The sequence below is a fragment of the Lacerta agilis genome, chromosome 8 (assembly GCF_009819535.1).
Source record: "Lacerta agilis isolate rLacAgi1 chromosome 8, rLacAgi1.pri, whole genome shotgun sequence".
Classification (NCBI taxonomy): Eukaryota; Metazoa; Chordata; class Lepidosauria; order Squamata; family Lacertidae; genus Lacerta; species Lacerta agilis.
Window position 1 is genome coordinate 81976795 of NC_046319.1, and position 17599 is coordinate 81994393.

The 17599-nt window shown below is 48.0% G+C and overlaps 1 protein-coding gene across 2 annotated transcripts in view; it reads left to right on the forward strand.

The window, feature by feature from the left end:
• The window catches only part of SAMD4B (sterile alpha motif domain containing 4B), a 31108-nt gene extending 13809 nt beyond the window's left edge, over positions 1-17299 (forward strand). Inside the window, exons 4-13 of one of the 2 annotated variants that reach the window (XM_033158599.1) lie at positions 1760-2002; positions 3342-3463; positions 4666-4752; positions 6129-6438; positions 7174-7259; positions 7354-7472; positions 12733-12931; positions 15078-15201; positions 15678-15761; positions 17240-17299. In XM_033158599.1, the coding sequence (XP_033014490.1) occupies positions 1760-2002; positions 3342-3463; positions 4666-4752; positions 6129-6438; positions 7174-7259; positions 7354-7472; positions 12733-12931; positions 15078-15201; positions 15678-15761; positions 17240-17268 (1403 nt within the window). In that variant the 3' untranslated portion in view covers positions 17269-17299. The remainder of the gene's footprint in view (positions 1-1759; positions 2003-3341; positions 3464-4665; positions 4753-6128; positions 6439-7173; positions 7260-7353; positions 7473-12732; positions 12932-15077; positions 15202-15677; positions 15762-17239) is intronic. The other variant, XM_033158600.1, reaches the window with a different exon arrangement.
• The last annotated feature ends 300 nt before the right edge of the window (positions 17300-17599 follow it).

Below are 17599 nucleotides of genomic sequence, written 5' to 3' on the forward strand. Positions count from 1 at the left end.
TGCTTGGGAGGGTGAAGGTGGGGGAGTTTTCCTGCAGGGAGGAGGGGATCCTCAAATGGGTTGACCCTCTCGCTTGCTCCCCTAGGTCCTTCTGCAAATACAGGTGAAACTCGAAAAATTAGAATGTCGTGGAAAAGTCCATTTATGTAAGCAATTATTTTCATTAGCTACTGGAGTTTAATATATGAGATAGACTCATGACATGCAAAGCGAGATATGTCAAGCCTTTGCTTGTTATAATTGTGATGATTATGGCGTACAGCTGATGAAAACCCCGAAGTTGAGATTGTTAATTTGGGGTTCTCATCAGCTGTACGCCATAATCATCACAATTATAACAAAGGCTTGACATATCTCGCTTTGCATGTCATGAGTCTATCTCATGTATTAGTTTCACCTTTTAAGTTGAATTACTGAAAGAAATGAACCTCTCCACGATATTCTAATTTTTCAAGTTTCACCTGTAAATTAAAATGTAAAATCTATGTCTTGGGACATAGAATACCTTCCCTGTTCACCACAGCTGTTCCCTCAGGAGCAACCTTTCTGGAAGAATATCTCTCCTGCTCTAAAAGCTTGCCCCTGGAAGGAGTTAGCCAATTCTGATTAGCTTGGAAATTAACCAAAGTATTTCCCAATTTTTGGTGAAATGGCTTGGAAATAAACTGAGCTTACCTATCTCGAGCCAGAGGGAGCTCTCTCATCTCTGGGAGGAACCTGTCTGTTGATATCAAAAGCTGTGTGTCTTGCTTTCCGATTCTCATGCCAGAGCTAAGAAAACATTTCAGATTTGTAGGCACGGCAAAGGACTGTGTGAAACATCTTTGGTCGGGTGATCCTTGAGGCCTAGTCAGCCAGTTGGGTTGTTCCAGTTCCTTGCCTGAATATTATTAATATTATTATTATTATTATTAGTCACTTGTTTTGCCATGTCAACGCAAAGCAACTTACCAGAAAAGAAAATACATTAAAACATTCCACCTACTCTAAAAGGCCATAGGCAGTTTAAAACCAAAGGCCTGGTTTAAAAGTAATGAATTTGCCTGGTGCCTGAATACATTATTATTATTATTATTATTATTATTATTATTATTATTATTATTATTATTATTATTATTATTTCCCACTCATCTGGGTGGCTTCCAACAGATATGAAAACACAATAAAACATCAGACATTAAAAACTTCCCTATGCAGGTCTGCCTTCAGATGTCTTCTGAAAGACGTATAGTTGTTTATCTCTGACATCTGACAGGAGGGCATTCCACAGGGCGGCACCACTGCCGAGAAGGCCCTCTGCCTGGTTCCCCGTAGCCTCACCTCAGTGCCCAGGCTGGATGATGGGGGTGGAGACACTCCTTCAGGTATACAGGGCCAAAGCCGCTTAGGGCTTTAAAAGTCAGCACCAACACTTTGAATTGTGCTCGATATACATTGATGGTGCCAGGTGAGCTTCCCTGGGGAGAGCGTTCCACAAATGGGGGGGGGGGCCACCACTGAAAAGCTGTTGCCACCCTCCGAATCTCCCGTATAGGGGGCACACCTCAGAAGACGAATCGGTGCATTCCTGCTCAAACTTCCTTCCGGTCAGGTTCACCGAATGAACCTACATTCTGGGTAGTACAGCCACTCGACAGGTTCAGAATTTGTAACTTCGCCCTGAAATCTCTCCTAAGCTGCTTAAGCCTTCCTGGTGATTTCGCGGCCCGAGTGGGGGGGCCATTGCCGGCAGGTCCTAACTGTCTCTTCCTCCTTCCAGCTCTCCCCTGCCAAATCCACCCCAGCCCGCTGAAGCGCTCCATGTCCCTCATCCCCACCAGCCAGCAGGTCCCCAGCGAGTGGATGAGCGTGGACGAGATGGGCGCCCGGCCAGCCTTCATCTCCGGCGGGGAGCATGCTCCCCTCTCGCCCCAGAGCAGCGTGGCCTCATCGGGCAGCGAGCAGACGGAGGAGCAGTCTGGCAGCCGAAACACCTTCCAGGAGGACGGCAGCGGCATGAAAGGTAGCTGGGGAGGGCGAGGGTGCGGCTGGACTCGACGGCCACTTTGGTGGACTGCAGTTTTGTCCTCCCGGTCTCAAAGATGAACGCCGGTCCCCAAACCGCAGGAAACCCAGTTCTACCAAATTGGCTTGATTTGATTTACTATTTGTATTCCGCTTTTCCAGCAGCAAATGTTGAGCTCAAAGCGGCTCACAACAATCACCGTAGCATTAAAAACATTGCAGCCCCTGTGATATCAAACACAGAAACACATAAAAAGCTTGTTTTCTGCTGCTCCAGAGAAGTGGACACAGAGCAATGGATTCAAACTACAAGAAAGAAGATTCCACCTAAACATGAGGAAGAACTTCCTGACAGTGAGAGCTGTTCGGCAGTGGAATTTGCTGCCAAGGAGTGTGGTGGAGTCTCCTTCTTTGGAGGTCTTTAAGCGGAGGCTTGACAGCCATCTGTCAGGAATGCTTTGATGGTGTTTCCTGCTTGGCAGGGGGTTGGACTGAATGGCCCTGGTGGTCTCTTCCAACTCTAGGATTCTATGAAATGCCCATCCTCTTCACTCTCTCTTGGCTTGCCATGTTCTCATGCCCAGGAAGCTCTGGTTTCTCTTCAGATCGTATAAATCTTTCGCCTTTTACTAAAGGAAGCTCAGGAGGATGCACTTGCCTGGCCTGTACATTTGTGTGTGGGAGAGTTAAATACAGACACACCTCTTGCCAGTTCAGCCCCAGCTTGAGGCAGCTGAGTCTGCAGCAGCCATTAGAGACTTGATGATCCCAATGGGAGTCACAAACATATGCTAGCTTGGCCCCTCCGGTAGACCCTGTTACCTGGGAAACGTCCTTGTGTTTAAAAAGACACTGCTGTGCCAATAGACATAGTGCAGTGGTCCTTACCAAGGGCGGTAAGAACACTCCCCATTCTGAGGTGTCTCATTGCTGGGACAGTTTCCTGGCCCTCGGTTTTTTACTACTCTTCAGCTGTGCTGGACAGCCTTCCCCAACTTGTTGCCCTTCAGGTGTCTCGTCATCCCTGACGATTGGCCATGCAGGATGAGGCCGGTGGGAGTTTATTCTACTCCTCCTCTCAGAAGGGAGATCAAGATGTCTTTCAGCACAATCAAACACCCCACCAAAAAAGACCTTAAAATATTTTTAAAACATTTCAGTTTTCAATCAGCATAAAACGCATGGTTTTATTAAGACGCATGGTTCAGGCAACTTCACTTCTGTTGCGCCGCAAGGGCCTGACCAAATACAGTTTGCCTAGATTCCGCACTCGGTGACATGGGTTCGCTCACAAGGCTGCCCCCAAAGGTGTCTTACCTCTCGACCACTCTCCACAGATGTCCCCTCGTGGCTGAAGAGTCTTCGCCTCCACAAATATGCAGCCCTCTTCTCCCAGATGACCTATGAGGAGATGATGACCCTCACAGAGCAACACCTGGAGTCGCAGGTACTGCACAAGGTGCTTAAACCAGAGTCCTGGGGGCAGCTGGGGGGGGTGACTGCTTTGCAAGCGGGGGGGGGGGGACTGTGGAAAGAAAGCATGTCTAGAGTTGATCCTGTGCCACCAGGCCATTGAAAGACCTCTTACCAGGGGCCCTTTTGGTTTCTGAGAAGCTATTATTACTATTACTCTGCTTTTACAATGACATACGCCGGGTTTTTATTTCATACAAAATCCTTTAAATGAATCCCTATGCCTTAAATGCCTTGTAGAAGATATGGACCCTGAGATTACCCTGAAAGTAGCTAAATACTGTGTAGCAGCCATAAAGCTCAGAGAACAAGCGGTGTTAACGCTATGAATAGGACCCTAAATGGCAATTTTTAGGCCATATTTTAATGCCCCAATTCTAATCTATATATTTTAAATGCTGCTGTATACGTATATATACACGTGTATGATTTTTGTTGTGCAAATTTTAATGTATTATTTTGTATTATTGATTTAGTAAGTTGGTCTGTGACCGTAAAAAATAAATTCATTCATTATTATTACTATTATTTATAAAATTTGTATAACTCCCTATACCCACAGGTCTCTCGGCGGTTCGCAACACTATCCGCATGCCTTTAAGCCTTTCCTTACAACTTTGAGGACTACCACCCCCAAAGGAAGTAGTAGTAGTAATTTTATTACGACCATTGGTCCATATCAAAACAACAATAACAATACATCATGTAACATTTGAACCGATACAATTTAAAACAGTTTTCCAAATTAAAACAGCCTATATATATATATATATATATACACACAAAATTTCAAGTTGGATAAGACAGTTGTATTCAATAAAATTCATTCGTCCATCTGAAACTTAATTTAGACTCTATCAAATAAAATATAATTTTACAGCTAAGTTCTGGTTCCCATTAATGGTTATTTGGTTTAGCTGAGCTATCAAAATCATAAAGTGATCCATTTCTCTTCTTTTGAAATAAGGAAGGCTTAGAGGTTTGGGAGTTTTTAATGCAACATGACATTGTTATGCTCACGCATGCTTAGAGCTTCTGTGGCTGTTTTGTAAAGGCGGACATCGCTTGAGACCGTCCGTTCTTGGCGGTGCTGCTGTGCATTTCCAAACACGTTTCTTCCTCCGAGGGCTGGGCAGCAGCTGCCTCTGCTGGTGGGTATTTCAGCTGTCCCTCTTTTCCCCTGACCAGAACGTCACCAAAGGAGCGAGGCACAAAATTGCCTTGAGCATCCAGAAGCTGCGGGAAAGGCAGAGCGTCCTGAAGTCTCTGGAGAAGGTAAGAGAGCCTCTGTCGGGCAGCTGAAGGTGAAGGCTTTGCTGCTGGGAGGCAGGGCTGGGCTTCCGAGGGTCTCGTAAATTTAACAGTACCAGTAACTCACAGCCGATGCACATTTTAACCCGCGTGATTTCAACTTGATGCGGTTGAAATCGCGCAGATTTACAGGTGAAACTCGGAAAATTAGAATAGCGTGGAAAAGTCCATTTATGTAAGCAATTGTTTTCATTAGCTACTGGAGTTTAATATATGAGATAGACTCATGACATGCAAAGCGAGATATGTCAAGCGTTCATTTGTTATAATTGTGATGATTATGGCGTACAGCTGATGAAAACCCCAAATTAACAATTTCAACTTTGGGGTTTTCATCAGCTGCACGCCATAATCATCACAATTATAACAAGCAAAGGCTTGACATATCTCGCTTTGCATGTCATGAGTCTATCTCATATATTAGTTTCACCTTTTAAGTTGAATTACTGAAGGAAATGAACCTTTCCACGATATTCTAATTTTTCAAGTTTCACCTGTAAATGCATGGAAGGCGGAGAGCTCAAAAGCTGTTTTTGCACAGGGTTTTCCCTTAATAGCTCTGTCCTGCTTGTGCACCAGCTCCAGAAGGTAGAGATGCTCTTATGGGGCACTTCCAAGGCGGTGGTCCCGCCTGTATGTGCCATCCCCAGAACGCAACCCTCTCATAGGATGCGAGTTTCCTGTATTAAATGGAACAGAATTGTCATTTGAGTATCCAGAAGCTGTGGGAAAGACAGGGTGTCTAAAATAGGAGCCAAGTGCATCCAAAATCTGATTCAGAATAACAGTGTAACTAAATCATCATCATCATCAGTGTTTTTTACGGGGGTACGCAGGGATACGCGTACCCCTCAACATTCTGTGAACCTAAGTTTGGCCTCATTGAGGGGGCAGTATTTCAATATGAGTAGGAAAATGAGAGCACCCCTAAGCATTATTTTAAGAAAAAAAGCACTAATAATAGTAATAATAATAATAATAATAGTCTTTGGGTGGTTCACAACACAAAGTCACAATATATGAAGCACAAAATACATAATAAAAATTAGTCAAAGCTCAAACTACATATTAAAAATAATGAAAACATATTAAAAAATAATAAAAACAATTAACAATACGGATGTGTGCACACTAATAAACAATATGCTTCCCAACGAAAGTCCCTAAACAATACTCTAGTCCACAAGTACAAAAATCCAAATTAACTTAGGCAAAAGCTCATTTTCCTAAATGCTTCTAGCCGCGCCGCCCCCGCCAAGTCGTGAGCTGCCGAAACATTCCCCTCTTCAACCTCTCCTTTTTCTCTCCTCCTTCTCCTCCCCCCCCCCCGCCCCCCGCAGGACATCTTGGAAGGTGGGAACTTGTGGAACGCCCTCCAGGAACTGCAGCAGATCATCATCACCCCCATCAAGGCCTTCCACGCCCTGCAGGCCATGGCAACGTCCAAGGAGGGCCAGCAGCAGCTGCCGGCGGAGCAGCGCGGAGCCACCAAGCTGTGCCTGGACAAGAGCGGCAACCCTTCCGAGGACAAGGACCCGGCCACCGACACCTTCCTGCCCCCGACAGGCTCCCCTTGCGATGGGGAGTCGGGGGCGGCACCCATCGCCGAGGGGGACATCGCAGGGCAGTTCACCCGGGTGATGGGCAAAGGTGAGGGCTCCGGACTGCCACCAGGTCTGAAGCAGTAGGATTTGCGGCGCCCACTGAACCCTCTCAACACCTCATGGTTCCTCTTAGGTTTATGGCTAGGGTTGGTTTTTTGAAATGGTCGGGTCTCTGTGCTAACACTGCTTTAGTCCATCGGCCTGCATGGCCTCCTGCCCCAGGGCCCCCGAAGTTAAAATGGATATGCATACCCCTCCCGTTTCCAAAGACCAAGGGGGCCACCACCTGTGCGATGGGCGGGTGATCTGAAACTTAGCAGCAGGGCTTATGTGGGTGCAGGAAGCCAGCAGCAGCAAATGATGGAGAGAAAATGAAGAGGCATATATCCAAAGATGGATGTAAGATATAGAAGGGTGATGGTAGCTATGAGAAGAGGGTAAAGTGCCGTACTTTTCTGTGTATAATACGAGGTTCCCCCCCCCACCATCGCTCCCACGGCAAGGACCCCATGAGGAGTCTCGCCGCGGCATTCTGCACCCGCTGGAGTTTCTGAGTCAGTCTCAAGGGCAGCCCCACGTAGAGTGAGTTACAGTAATCAAGCGTGGAGGTGACTGTTGCGTGGATCACTGGACCTTTTCCTGACTGCAGTATCCTGATTGAGGCGAGGCGACCGCAGCCGCACACAGTTTTCCAGTTGCGGTTGCCCCGTAGACCTGTGTAACGGCGTTACGACAGCGGCAGTTTTATTTCCGGTTCCTTTCTTCCACTTTTCCCCTGCAGTGTGTACGCAGTTGCTGGTCTCCCGACCGGACGAAGAGAACATCACCAGCTACCTTCAGCTGATAGAGAAGTGCCTGATTCACGAGGTAGGCATTAGGCTTCCCAGGGAGGTTTAGCGCCCCGTGTCTGCCTGCTCTTCCCATCCCAGCTCACGCCTGCCCTCCTGTGCCCTCTCTCCAGGCATTCACAGAGACGCAGAAGAAAAGGCTCCTGTCCTGGAAGCAGCAGGTGCTAAAGTTGCTCCGGACGTTTCCCAGGAAGGCCGTGCTGGACATGCAAGGTTACCGTCCGCAGAAAGGGTAAGTTTCGGCAGGAGCAAGGTGCTCAAGGGACAGGATTAGGCCAGGAGGGTCCAGGGTTAGGCAGGGCAACCTCCTGCCATGGAGGGTTCTAAGGTTGGAAGCTAGGGTTTTACGCGGCTCTGTTATTATTATTTTTAAAAAAGGTAAAGGACCCCTGACAGTTAAGTCCAGTCGCAAATAACTCTGGGATTGTGGCACTCATCTCGCTTTACTGGCCGAGAGAGCCGACGTTTGTCCGCAGGCAGTTTTTCCGGGTCATGTGGCCAGCATGACTAAGCCGCTTCTGACAAAACCAGAGCAGCGCACAGAAATGCCGTTTACCTCCCCGCCGGAGTGGTACCTGTTTACCTACTTGCACTTTGACCGAACAATGGGAGCTCACCCCATCACGGGGATTCGAACCACCGACCTTCCGATCGGCAAGCCCAAGAGGCTCTGTGGTTTAGACCACAGCGCCACCCATGTCCCATTATTATCTTGTTGTTCAGTAGTGTCCGACTTTTCGTGACCCCATGGACCAGAGCACGCCAGGCACACCTATCTTTCAATGCCTATCATTATTATCTTACTATTTACTAAATTTATTATTTGCTCTTTCTTGCCAAAGGCAACTCAAAACAGCTTGCACGCAAACAAGAGAGAAGCAAACATAGTTAGATTTTTTTAAAAACCCATTAAAATAATATATTTAAAAAACACAAGAGGGAAAGAGGAAAGTTTTGCCTAGTGCCTAAACATGTACGTATAACGATGGCGCCTGGGAAGCCTCCCTGGGGAGAGCATTTGACAGATAAGGGGCCACTACAGAAAAGGCCCCGTTCTCATGTTGCCACCTGCTGGACCTCGCACATAGGAGGCACATGAAGAAGGGCCTCAGATGAGGACCTCAGGGTCCAGGTAGGTTCATATCTTGACATATATCAAGAAACGTACTGGTGACTGGCAGGTTCCCACTGTCTGCAGATTGACAAGTCACTTTTTCTTTGCCATCCTTGTTACCGTGGAATACTTTCGTTTTCTTGATTGTGTCTGGATCGAACCTGTCTCTGGACTTCATTAGCTGTCTCTGCGTTCCAATACAATATGAAGCTATGCGTTGTGGATTTTTACCAGCAAGTTGCCCAGTGTTTGGGTTGCTTTTTGAGGTTTTATTTGCCAATTATTTTTATTGATATTACAAATCATTGCCAAATTAATTCAATTCAATACAGTTTCTGCAAAATGGGCTCCCCACTCTTCTTATACGTCCAATATGAACCCCTGTTGCTGCTTATATTCTCAATTAATCTCTAGTTACCACTCGGTTTTTGGTTTTGACTCTATGTAAAACATTTTGATGGCCTAATGAAACTTTTAAAATAATACTTTTTTTAAAAAAAGCTGGGGCTGCAAGGGCTCAGTGGTGCCTGACTGTGACTAAGAGAGCAGGTTTCTGGATTGAAGCAGCTGGCATGAAGGGGAGGGAGTCTGCCTCGGGGGTAGTGTGTGTGCGGCAGGCTCCAGATTGAACCCCCTGGCACCTCCAGGTGCTTGGAAATAACATTCTCCACTTGAGAGACCCTGGGGATCTGCTGCCAGTCAGAGTTGACAGTAGGAGCCTTGCTGAACTGGTAGTCTGACTCTGTATAAGTTATCTTCATGTAACCCATCAGGAATTTTATTTTTAAAAACTGTTTCTTGCATGGCACTTTTATATGCCTGTTGTCTTTGTCCATGGAGTTTTCATGGCAGGGATACTGGAGTGGCTTGCCAGTTCCTGCTGCAGGTGGATCACATTTAGTCAAAACTCTCCACTATGACCGGTCCATCTTGGGCAGCCCTGCATGGCACAGCTCATAGCTTCCCTGAGTTATTCAAGCCCCTTCGCCACAACAAGGCAGTGCTCCATGAAGGAGGATCTGTTGTTGGCCCTAGCTATCAGCTGGAATTTAGAAGTAGACTACCTTTGCGACATCACCTTGCCAACAAAGGTCCGTATAGTTAAAGCTATGGTTTTCCCAGTAGTGATGTATGGAAGTGAGAGCTGGACCATAAAGAAGGCTGATCGCCGAAGAATGGATGCTTTTGAATTATGGTGCTGGAGGAGACTCTTGAGAGTCCCATGGACTACAAGAAGATCAAACCTATCCATTCTCAAGGAAATCAGCCCTGAGTGCTCACTGGAAGGACAGATCCTGAAGCTGAGGCTCCAGTACTTTGGCCACCTCATGAGAAGACTCCCTGGAAAAGACACTGATGTTGGGAAAGATGGAGGGCACAAGGAGAAGGGGACGACAGAGGACGAGATGGTTGGACAGTGTTCTCGAAGTGACTGGCATGAGTCTGAGCAAACTGCAGGAGGCAGTGGAAGACAGGAGTGCCTGGCGTGCTCTGGTCCATGGGGTCACGAAGAGTCGGACACGACTGAACGACTAAACAACAACCTGCATGGCACCTTTGGGAAGGGCCAAAGTGGAATAGGAATGTACCGTACAATCATAGAATTGCAGAGTTGGTGGGGACCCAAGAGGTAAACCTGCAATGCATATGAAACATGCCACTGACCTGGAAAGTCATCAGCTTCTGCTCAGAAGAGCAACACTTACCTTTAGTGCCTTGCGAGCAGCTGAGGTACTAACTGCTATTATGACAAAGCACACCTTTCTTTTGCGTGCTGATGAAAACAGAGCCACAACACTGCCAGAGCTGTCTTGGAAGCAGCTGCTTAAGTTCGGGAAATGCTTAAAAGGGTTGGAGCATTGTTGCTTAATGAATTCGCTGAAACAATACAGATGACTTCCCACCTTGCCTGAAAAGGAGGGGCAGCACCTTGTCAAATTATTCCTTTCATGCTTAAGGGAAACTGTCGTCGATTAAGTCAGCATCCCATGAAAGCAATCCCCTGTTGCGGAGTTGGCAATATGTAAATTTGAACTGTCTGGCTCTTTAACAGTTTTGATCAAAGCCATTGATCGGTTGACGACCCTATTCAAAGCACCGGAGAGTAGCTTGCGTGGGCTTGCTTTCTGCTGTCTCCTGTGGTTTTCCTTTTGCACGGGTTGTGTGTGTCTGGTCTGTGCGAGGAGAGGGGGAAGCCTTTGTGCCGGGGAGAAGACCTCGGGAACACCAGGCTCCCCCTTTTGAGAAGGTTTCCGGGTTTAAGTCAGACTCCAGCAGCAGAACTCCATCGCCCCTTCCCGTCAGGTGATGCGGGCCCCTGAAATACGTTCAGCTCCATTCAGGTGAGACGTAGTGACTATCATGCAACTCCTGCGGGAGGGTTGCAGCCAGAGGGACATCCAAGGTGGCTTCTTCAGGCCACGCAGGTGCTTCTTCACACCCAGATAAGAGAGCCTGTTGAAGCAGAGGAGCAAAGAAAGCGGCCTTATACTGAGTCAGGCCATTCATCTAGCTCAGTATTGTCCACACTGACTGGCAGTGGTTCTCCAGCGTTTCAGGCAAGGGAGTCTCTCCCAGACTGTCTCGCCAGAGTGGTGCAAGCTCTGGTTATTTCCTGCTTCGACTACTGCAATGTGCTCTACGTGGGGCTGCCTTTGAAGGTGACCCGGAAACTGCAACTCATCCAGAATGCGGCAGCTAGACTGGGGACTGGGGGCGGCCGCCGAGACCATATAACACCGGCCCTGAAAGACCTACATTGGCTCCCAGCACGTTTCCAAGCACAACTCAAAGTGTTGGTACTGACCTTGAAAGCCCTAAACGGCCTCAAAGGCCCAGTAGACCTGAAGGAGCGTCTCCACCCCCATCGTTCAACCCGGACACTGAGGTCCAGCTCCGAGGTCCTCCTGGCGGTTCCCTCCCTGCGAGAAGCGAAGTTACAGGGAACCAGGCAGAGGGCCTTCTCGGTAGTGGCACCAGCCCTGTGGAACGCCCTCCCATCAGATGTCAAGGAGATAAACAACTATCTGACTTTTAGAAGACATCTGGAGGCAGCCCTATTATAGGGAAGTTTTTAATGTTTGATGTTTAATCGTGTTTTTAATGTTCTTTTGGGAGCAGCCCAGAATGGCTAGGGAAACCCAGCCGGATGGGCGGGGTATAAATAATAAATTATTTTATTTTATTACTATCCCAGGCCTACCGGAAGCGGTTGGCAGGGATTGAACCCATGTCCTTCTGCATGCAAGGCAGATGCTCTACCTCTGAGCTATGGCCCTTCCCCAGGGTGCCCTGGGCTGCTTTATACTACACCAGTGGTTCCCAAAGTGGGTGGTACATCCATACATAATTTTGTTTGTATGCCTCCTTTCCTTAGACAAAACCATGCTCAAGGCAGCTTACAGCATGAACAAGATTTACCGCATATAATCAAGTATAAGCCGACTTTTCCAGCACATTTTTTTGTGCTGAAAAAAGCCCCCCCCCCCCGGCTTATACTCGACTGAGGCGGGCGGCGGAGGAGGAACGAGCAGCCTGAAAGCAGCCCTTTTGGGCTTTTCCTTCCTCCTCCGCCGGTTTGTGGTGTGGGGTGAACCGGCTTATACTCGAGTCAGTAAGTTTTCCGCGTTTTTTGGGGGGGTGAAATTAGGTGCCTCTGCTTATATTCGGGTCGGCTTATACTCGAGTATATGCGGCACATAATTGCGAACCTGGCAAAAGCGCTCCTAAACAATAAACGAAACATCAAAAGGTATACAAACAAATTCCACATAAATAGTAGTTAGAGTTGAAATACAGATACAAAGAAATAATGTTATCAAAAACAGCAGCAACTGGCTCCCCAACAAAAACCCCAACCCAAGAGAGTGTGTTCAGCAGCCTCAGCTTTTGTAGCTGGAGTCAGTCAGGGCCCTGCCATCTTAGGCCGGCAAGGCAGGGAGGAACTAGAGGTACAAATGACTGTCGGATTTGAAGTTTTTATCACTGGATCAGGTCCATCAGTTTTGTTGAATTAATTAAACTAAATGGTTTGAATCAGGTATTGAATAAATGTGCAATTAATGGTTAGCGTTTTGAATTTTATTGTGTTATTATCAGTGGGTCATTTGAACCGCTGTTCCGAATGATGCTCTTTCTAGGGTGGGGTAGGGGGCACTCGGGGTGGTTTTCTGGAACCAAGGGGGCTAGTGGCCAGAAAACGTTTGGGGACCACTAGAGCTAAGGTAAGGGTGGCCAGCCTGCGGCCTGGGTTTGGGTCACAGAAGCCTTATTGTGAAATGCTACCCGTATTCACAAGTGGTCGTACTTATCAACGGGACTGACTTCTCTCTCTCTCTCTCTCTTTCCCCATCCCCACCCCGCTTTGGTACTCTTCTAGATGGGCCTTTGGTTCCAATTCGCTCCCCATAGCTGGATCTGTGGGGGTGGGGGTGGCCCGCAGAGGACAGCGGCAGTTCCAGATGCCCCCCCGCGCCATTCCTCCCAGCCGCCTGGGGATCCTGAGCCCTGTGGGGATCGGCGGAGTCTCCCCTCGGCATGCTCTCACCAGCCCGAACCTTGGGAGCCAAGGGCGGCAGGTAAGAAAGGGATGGGAGGGAGGGAGGGTTCCTTTTATAGCTCTGGGCTATAGTAACAGGAGGGGCACGGGTGGCGCTGTGGGTTAAACCACAGAGCCTAGGGCTTGCCGATCAGAAGGTCAGCGGTTCAAATCCCCGCGACGGGGTGAGCTCCCGTTGCTCGGGCCCTGCTCCTGCCCACCTACCAGTTCAAAAGCATGTCAAAGTGCAAGTAGATAAATAGGTACCGCTCCAGCGGAGAAGTAAACGGCGTTTCCGTGCGCTGCTCTGGTTCGCCAGAAGCGGCTTTGTCATGCTGGCCACATGACCCGGAAGCTGTACGCCGGCTCCATCGGCCAGTAACGTGAGATGAGTGCCACAACCCCAGAGTCGGACACGACTGGACCCAATGGTCAGGGGTCCCTTTATCTTTACCTTTAAGGCATAGCTGTCAACTTTCCCTTTTTTTGGGAAATTCCCTTATTCCAGCGCTGTTTCCCACTGCAAAAAAAAGGGAAGGTTGACAGCTATGCTTTAAGGTAATAATATAATAATAATAATAATTTTATTTATACCCCGCCCTTCCCAGCCAGAGAACCGGGCTCAGGGCGGCTAACAGGATGCCTCTGAAAGGCAGCGTCGCCAACTCTCTGTTAACCCAAGAGGGCTCCTTCAGAAGGGGGCATTCTAAGCCGCCTTACTGGTGCTGCTTAAACTGAAGTGTGTTTTTTTTTTAAAAGAAAAAACTTTATTTAAATTCAAGCTTTACATTTTCAAAAGATTACATAAACAGAACACACATCATACCCCCACATTTACCTTCACTACCTTTCCCCCCCACCCTCACTAGTTCCCCCCCTCCCCCACTATTGCTTCTCAACCTTCCCATTACAGCATGTATCTATCATTTTCCTTTATCCCAATTATTTGAGCCTTTACCATTCTGCCAAGAGATCGGCTTTCTCGACGTACAATTTTATATAATCCTTAAATAACTTCCAATTTCTCTCTCTCTCCATCTCACTTATCCCTTTTTAATTCCTCATATTTTGATGCCAAATTATAATATGTCAGCATTTTTAATTGCCATTCCTCTTTATCTGGTACTCTTTGTGATTTCCAATTTTTAGCTATTAATAGCCTAGCTGAAACGGTAGCATACATAATTATAAGTCTATCCTTTGCCTGGATATCCCTGCCCACCATACCTAAGAGGAATGTCTCTGTTTTTTTTCTTAAATGGATATTTGATCTTTTTCTTTAGTTCTTTGTATACCATCTCCCAGAACGCTTTGATTTCTTTGCAGTACCACCACATGTGCGTGTACGTGCCTATTTCTTTTTTACATCGCCAACATTGATTATTTATGTTCTTACACATTTTGGCCAGCTTAACTGGTGTCAGATGCCGTCTGTATTGCATCTTTAATATGTTTTCTTTTATATCATAGTTCGGTGTCAAGTGGCTATCCCTCCTCCATAAATTTTCCCAATTTTCCAACATAATTGGTTTGGGTGTGTTTTGAAAACGGGATTTCTTACCAGGGACATGCAGCTTGCCGTGTTGTGGGAATAATCTTACAGGGACATAAGCAGTGAGCAAAAAGTGCGGAGTTGCCTTTTGCTGACAGCACCTTGCGAAAAAGATGTTTGTGGAAGGAAGGTCTCGACTGTGTTGTACTCCGGTGCAGCCCCAGGGGCTTGGCTGACAGCCTATCGCAGGGGTAGCCAGCCAAGTGCCCTCCAGGTATTTTGGACTACAACTTGCCTCCTTCCTGTCTGTGGCCCCGCGGGCGGCAGGTGTAGCCCCAGACACCTAGAGGGCACCAGGTTGCCGAAGGCTGCGTTGTGGAGACGAGGGAGATGGAGCAGCCCCCATATTAGCATCGCTGCAGATTCTGTGCGGACGGCAGCTTCACATAAGAGCGGAAGAAGTTCCCAGCGGGGTCAGCACCCTGGTCTCGCAGTGGCCAGACGGGCGCCCCAAACAGAAACCTGCAGGCGAGACTACTTGGGACATGCCAGGCTTCAGCCCTCTCCCTCGTCTCCATGGCGGTAACTCAGGGGTGGTTTTTGGTGTGTGTGTGTGTGTGTGTGTGTGTGTTTTGTTTCTCAGGTTTGCCCCCCCCCCCCAATGTTTAAATCAAATTCTCTTTCCCCCTCCAAGAACCTGTGGTTTGCCAACCCCGGGGGCAGCAACAGCATGCCAGGCCAGAGTCGCAGTTCTGTCCAGCGGACCCATTCGCTCCCCGTCCACACATCCCCCCAGGCCATCCTCATGTTCCCACAGGGTGAGTCAGCCAGCTTCTTAGCTTCAGTGTCAGGAAGGGAGGGGGGGGGAAGGGGGCACTTGTTTGGCCATTTGGTTCTTCTCAGAAAAATTTAGCCGCAAACTAAACAGGCACAGCGCTGGAACGCAGGCAATGAGTGCCACTGGGCGCGTGCAGAGTGCTTTTTTCCTTGCTTCTGTGTAACTACCGGCGGCTCATAGAGCAGCTGCTGCAGGATCTCACTGCAGGACTTAAACCTTTGTGGAGACGAGGGGGAGCTCTGTCCCAGCAAGACTGGATACCTCAGTCGGGGTCGAGCGTGAGACTCATAATCACAGGGTTGTGGGTTCAAACCCCGCGTTGGGCAAGATTTCTGCATTGCCGGGGGTTGTGCTAGATGACCCTCGGGGTCCCTTCCAGCTGTACGACTCTTTGATTCTATGAACCTGGGCCAGAATGGGCAGTGACCGCCTGCGATTGTGTTCCCTCCCCCCTAGATTGCCAGCTCCCTGGAACAGACCTGGAGATCAACCCTACGCTGGAGTCCCTGTGTCTCAGCATGACGGAGCACGCACTGGGCGGTGAGGGGCTTATTTTACTTTAATTCATTTATTCACTGCATTTGTGGCTAGGCTGAGAGGCAGAGACTGGCCCCTAAGGTCACCCAGTGAGGGCTTCATGGCCAAGGGGGAGTGGGATTCGAACGCTGGTCTCCCAGACTCCGTTCCAATACTCTAACCGCTGCGCCACACCGGCTCCTGCTTTTGTTACATCCAGATTCTCGCCTTTCCTTTTACATAGTTTGAGACAGTTAATATTGAAATCCTTTAGAAATATTAAAAGCAAAACAAAACGTCAAACATTAAAAATCAAGTCATACAGATATTTATCTCCCCTGACATGATGGGAAGGCATTCCACAGGGCGGGTGCCATCACCGAGAAGGCCCTCTGCCTGGTTCCCTGTAACTTCGCTTCTCTCAGGGAGGGAACCACCAGAATAAAATAATAATAATAATAATAATAATAATAATAATAATAATAATAATCTAATAATAATGTATTATTTATACCCCACCCATCTGGCTGGGTTTCCCAAGCCACTCTGGGCAGCTCCCAACCGAATATTAAAAACACAATACAGCATTAAACATTAAACACATTAAACACCTCCCTAAACAGGGCTGCCTTCAGATGTCTCTTTTAAAAGTAAAATAGTCGCTTGTTGCCTTGACATCTGAAGGGAGGGCATTTCACGGAGCCACTACCGAGAAGGCCCTCTGCCTGGTTCCCTGTAACCTCAATTCTTGCAGGGAGGGAACTGCCAGAAGGCCCTCGGAGCTGGACCTCAGTGTCCGGGCTGAACGATGGGGGTGGAGATCCTCCTTCAGGTCTACTGGGCCTTTGAGGCCGTTTCGGGCTTTCAAGGTCAGCACCAACACTTTGAATTGTGCTCGGAAACTAGGATCCAGCATACTTTTCCACCTATTCCTCCACCTGCTATAACTGGTGCCAGTTCTGGGCACCACAGTTCAAGAAGGATACTGACAAGCTGGAACGTGTCCAGAGGAGGGCAACCAAAATGGTCCAAGGCCTGAAAACGATGCCTTATGAGGAACGGCTTAGGGAGCTGGGTATGTTTAGCCTGGAGAAGAGAAGGTTAAGGGGGGATAGGATAGCCATGTTCAAATATATAAAAGGATGTCATCTAAAGGAGGGAGAAAGGTTGTTTTCTGCTGCTCCAGAGAAGCGGACACGGGCAATGGATTCAAACTCCAAGAAAGAAGATTCCACCTAAACATTAGGAAGAACTTCCTGACAGTAAGAGCTGTTGGACAGTGGGATTTGCTGCCAAGGAGTGTGGTGGAGTCTCCTTCTTTGGAGGTCTTGAAGCGGAGGCTTGACAGCCACCTGTCAGGAATGCTTTGATGGTGTTTCCTGCTTGGCAGGGGGTTGGACTGGATGGCCCTGGTGGTCTCCTCCAACTCTAGGATTCTATACTTTTCCATCTATTCCTCCACCTGCTATAATTCTGCGTTCTCTCTTTCTCTCTCTCTGCAGATGGCACTGACAAGACTTCCACCATTTGAAAGAAGCTGCATCTGCTGATGTTCCTGAGAAGCTTTAGGGTGGCTGTTTATTTTTTTCCCCCTTCCCCACCCCTTGGTTTTTGTTTTTTGTTTTTTTGTTATAAGCCCCTCATCTCCCAGGGGTGTGTTTGCTGTGGGGGTGGGCGAACCCCTTCCCCCACGAAACCACCTCCAGCAGTTCCCAGCCGCCGGAGGGGAGATGGGGGGGGAAGAAAAATCTGTCACTACAATCTCACCGTCTTATTGTGTTCTAATATTTCCCCCCCCCTACTTTTTTATTATTATTATAACTTCAACTATTGGTTTTTAATACGTCGACGTGCACAAGGGG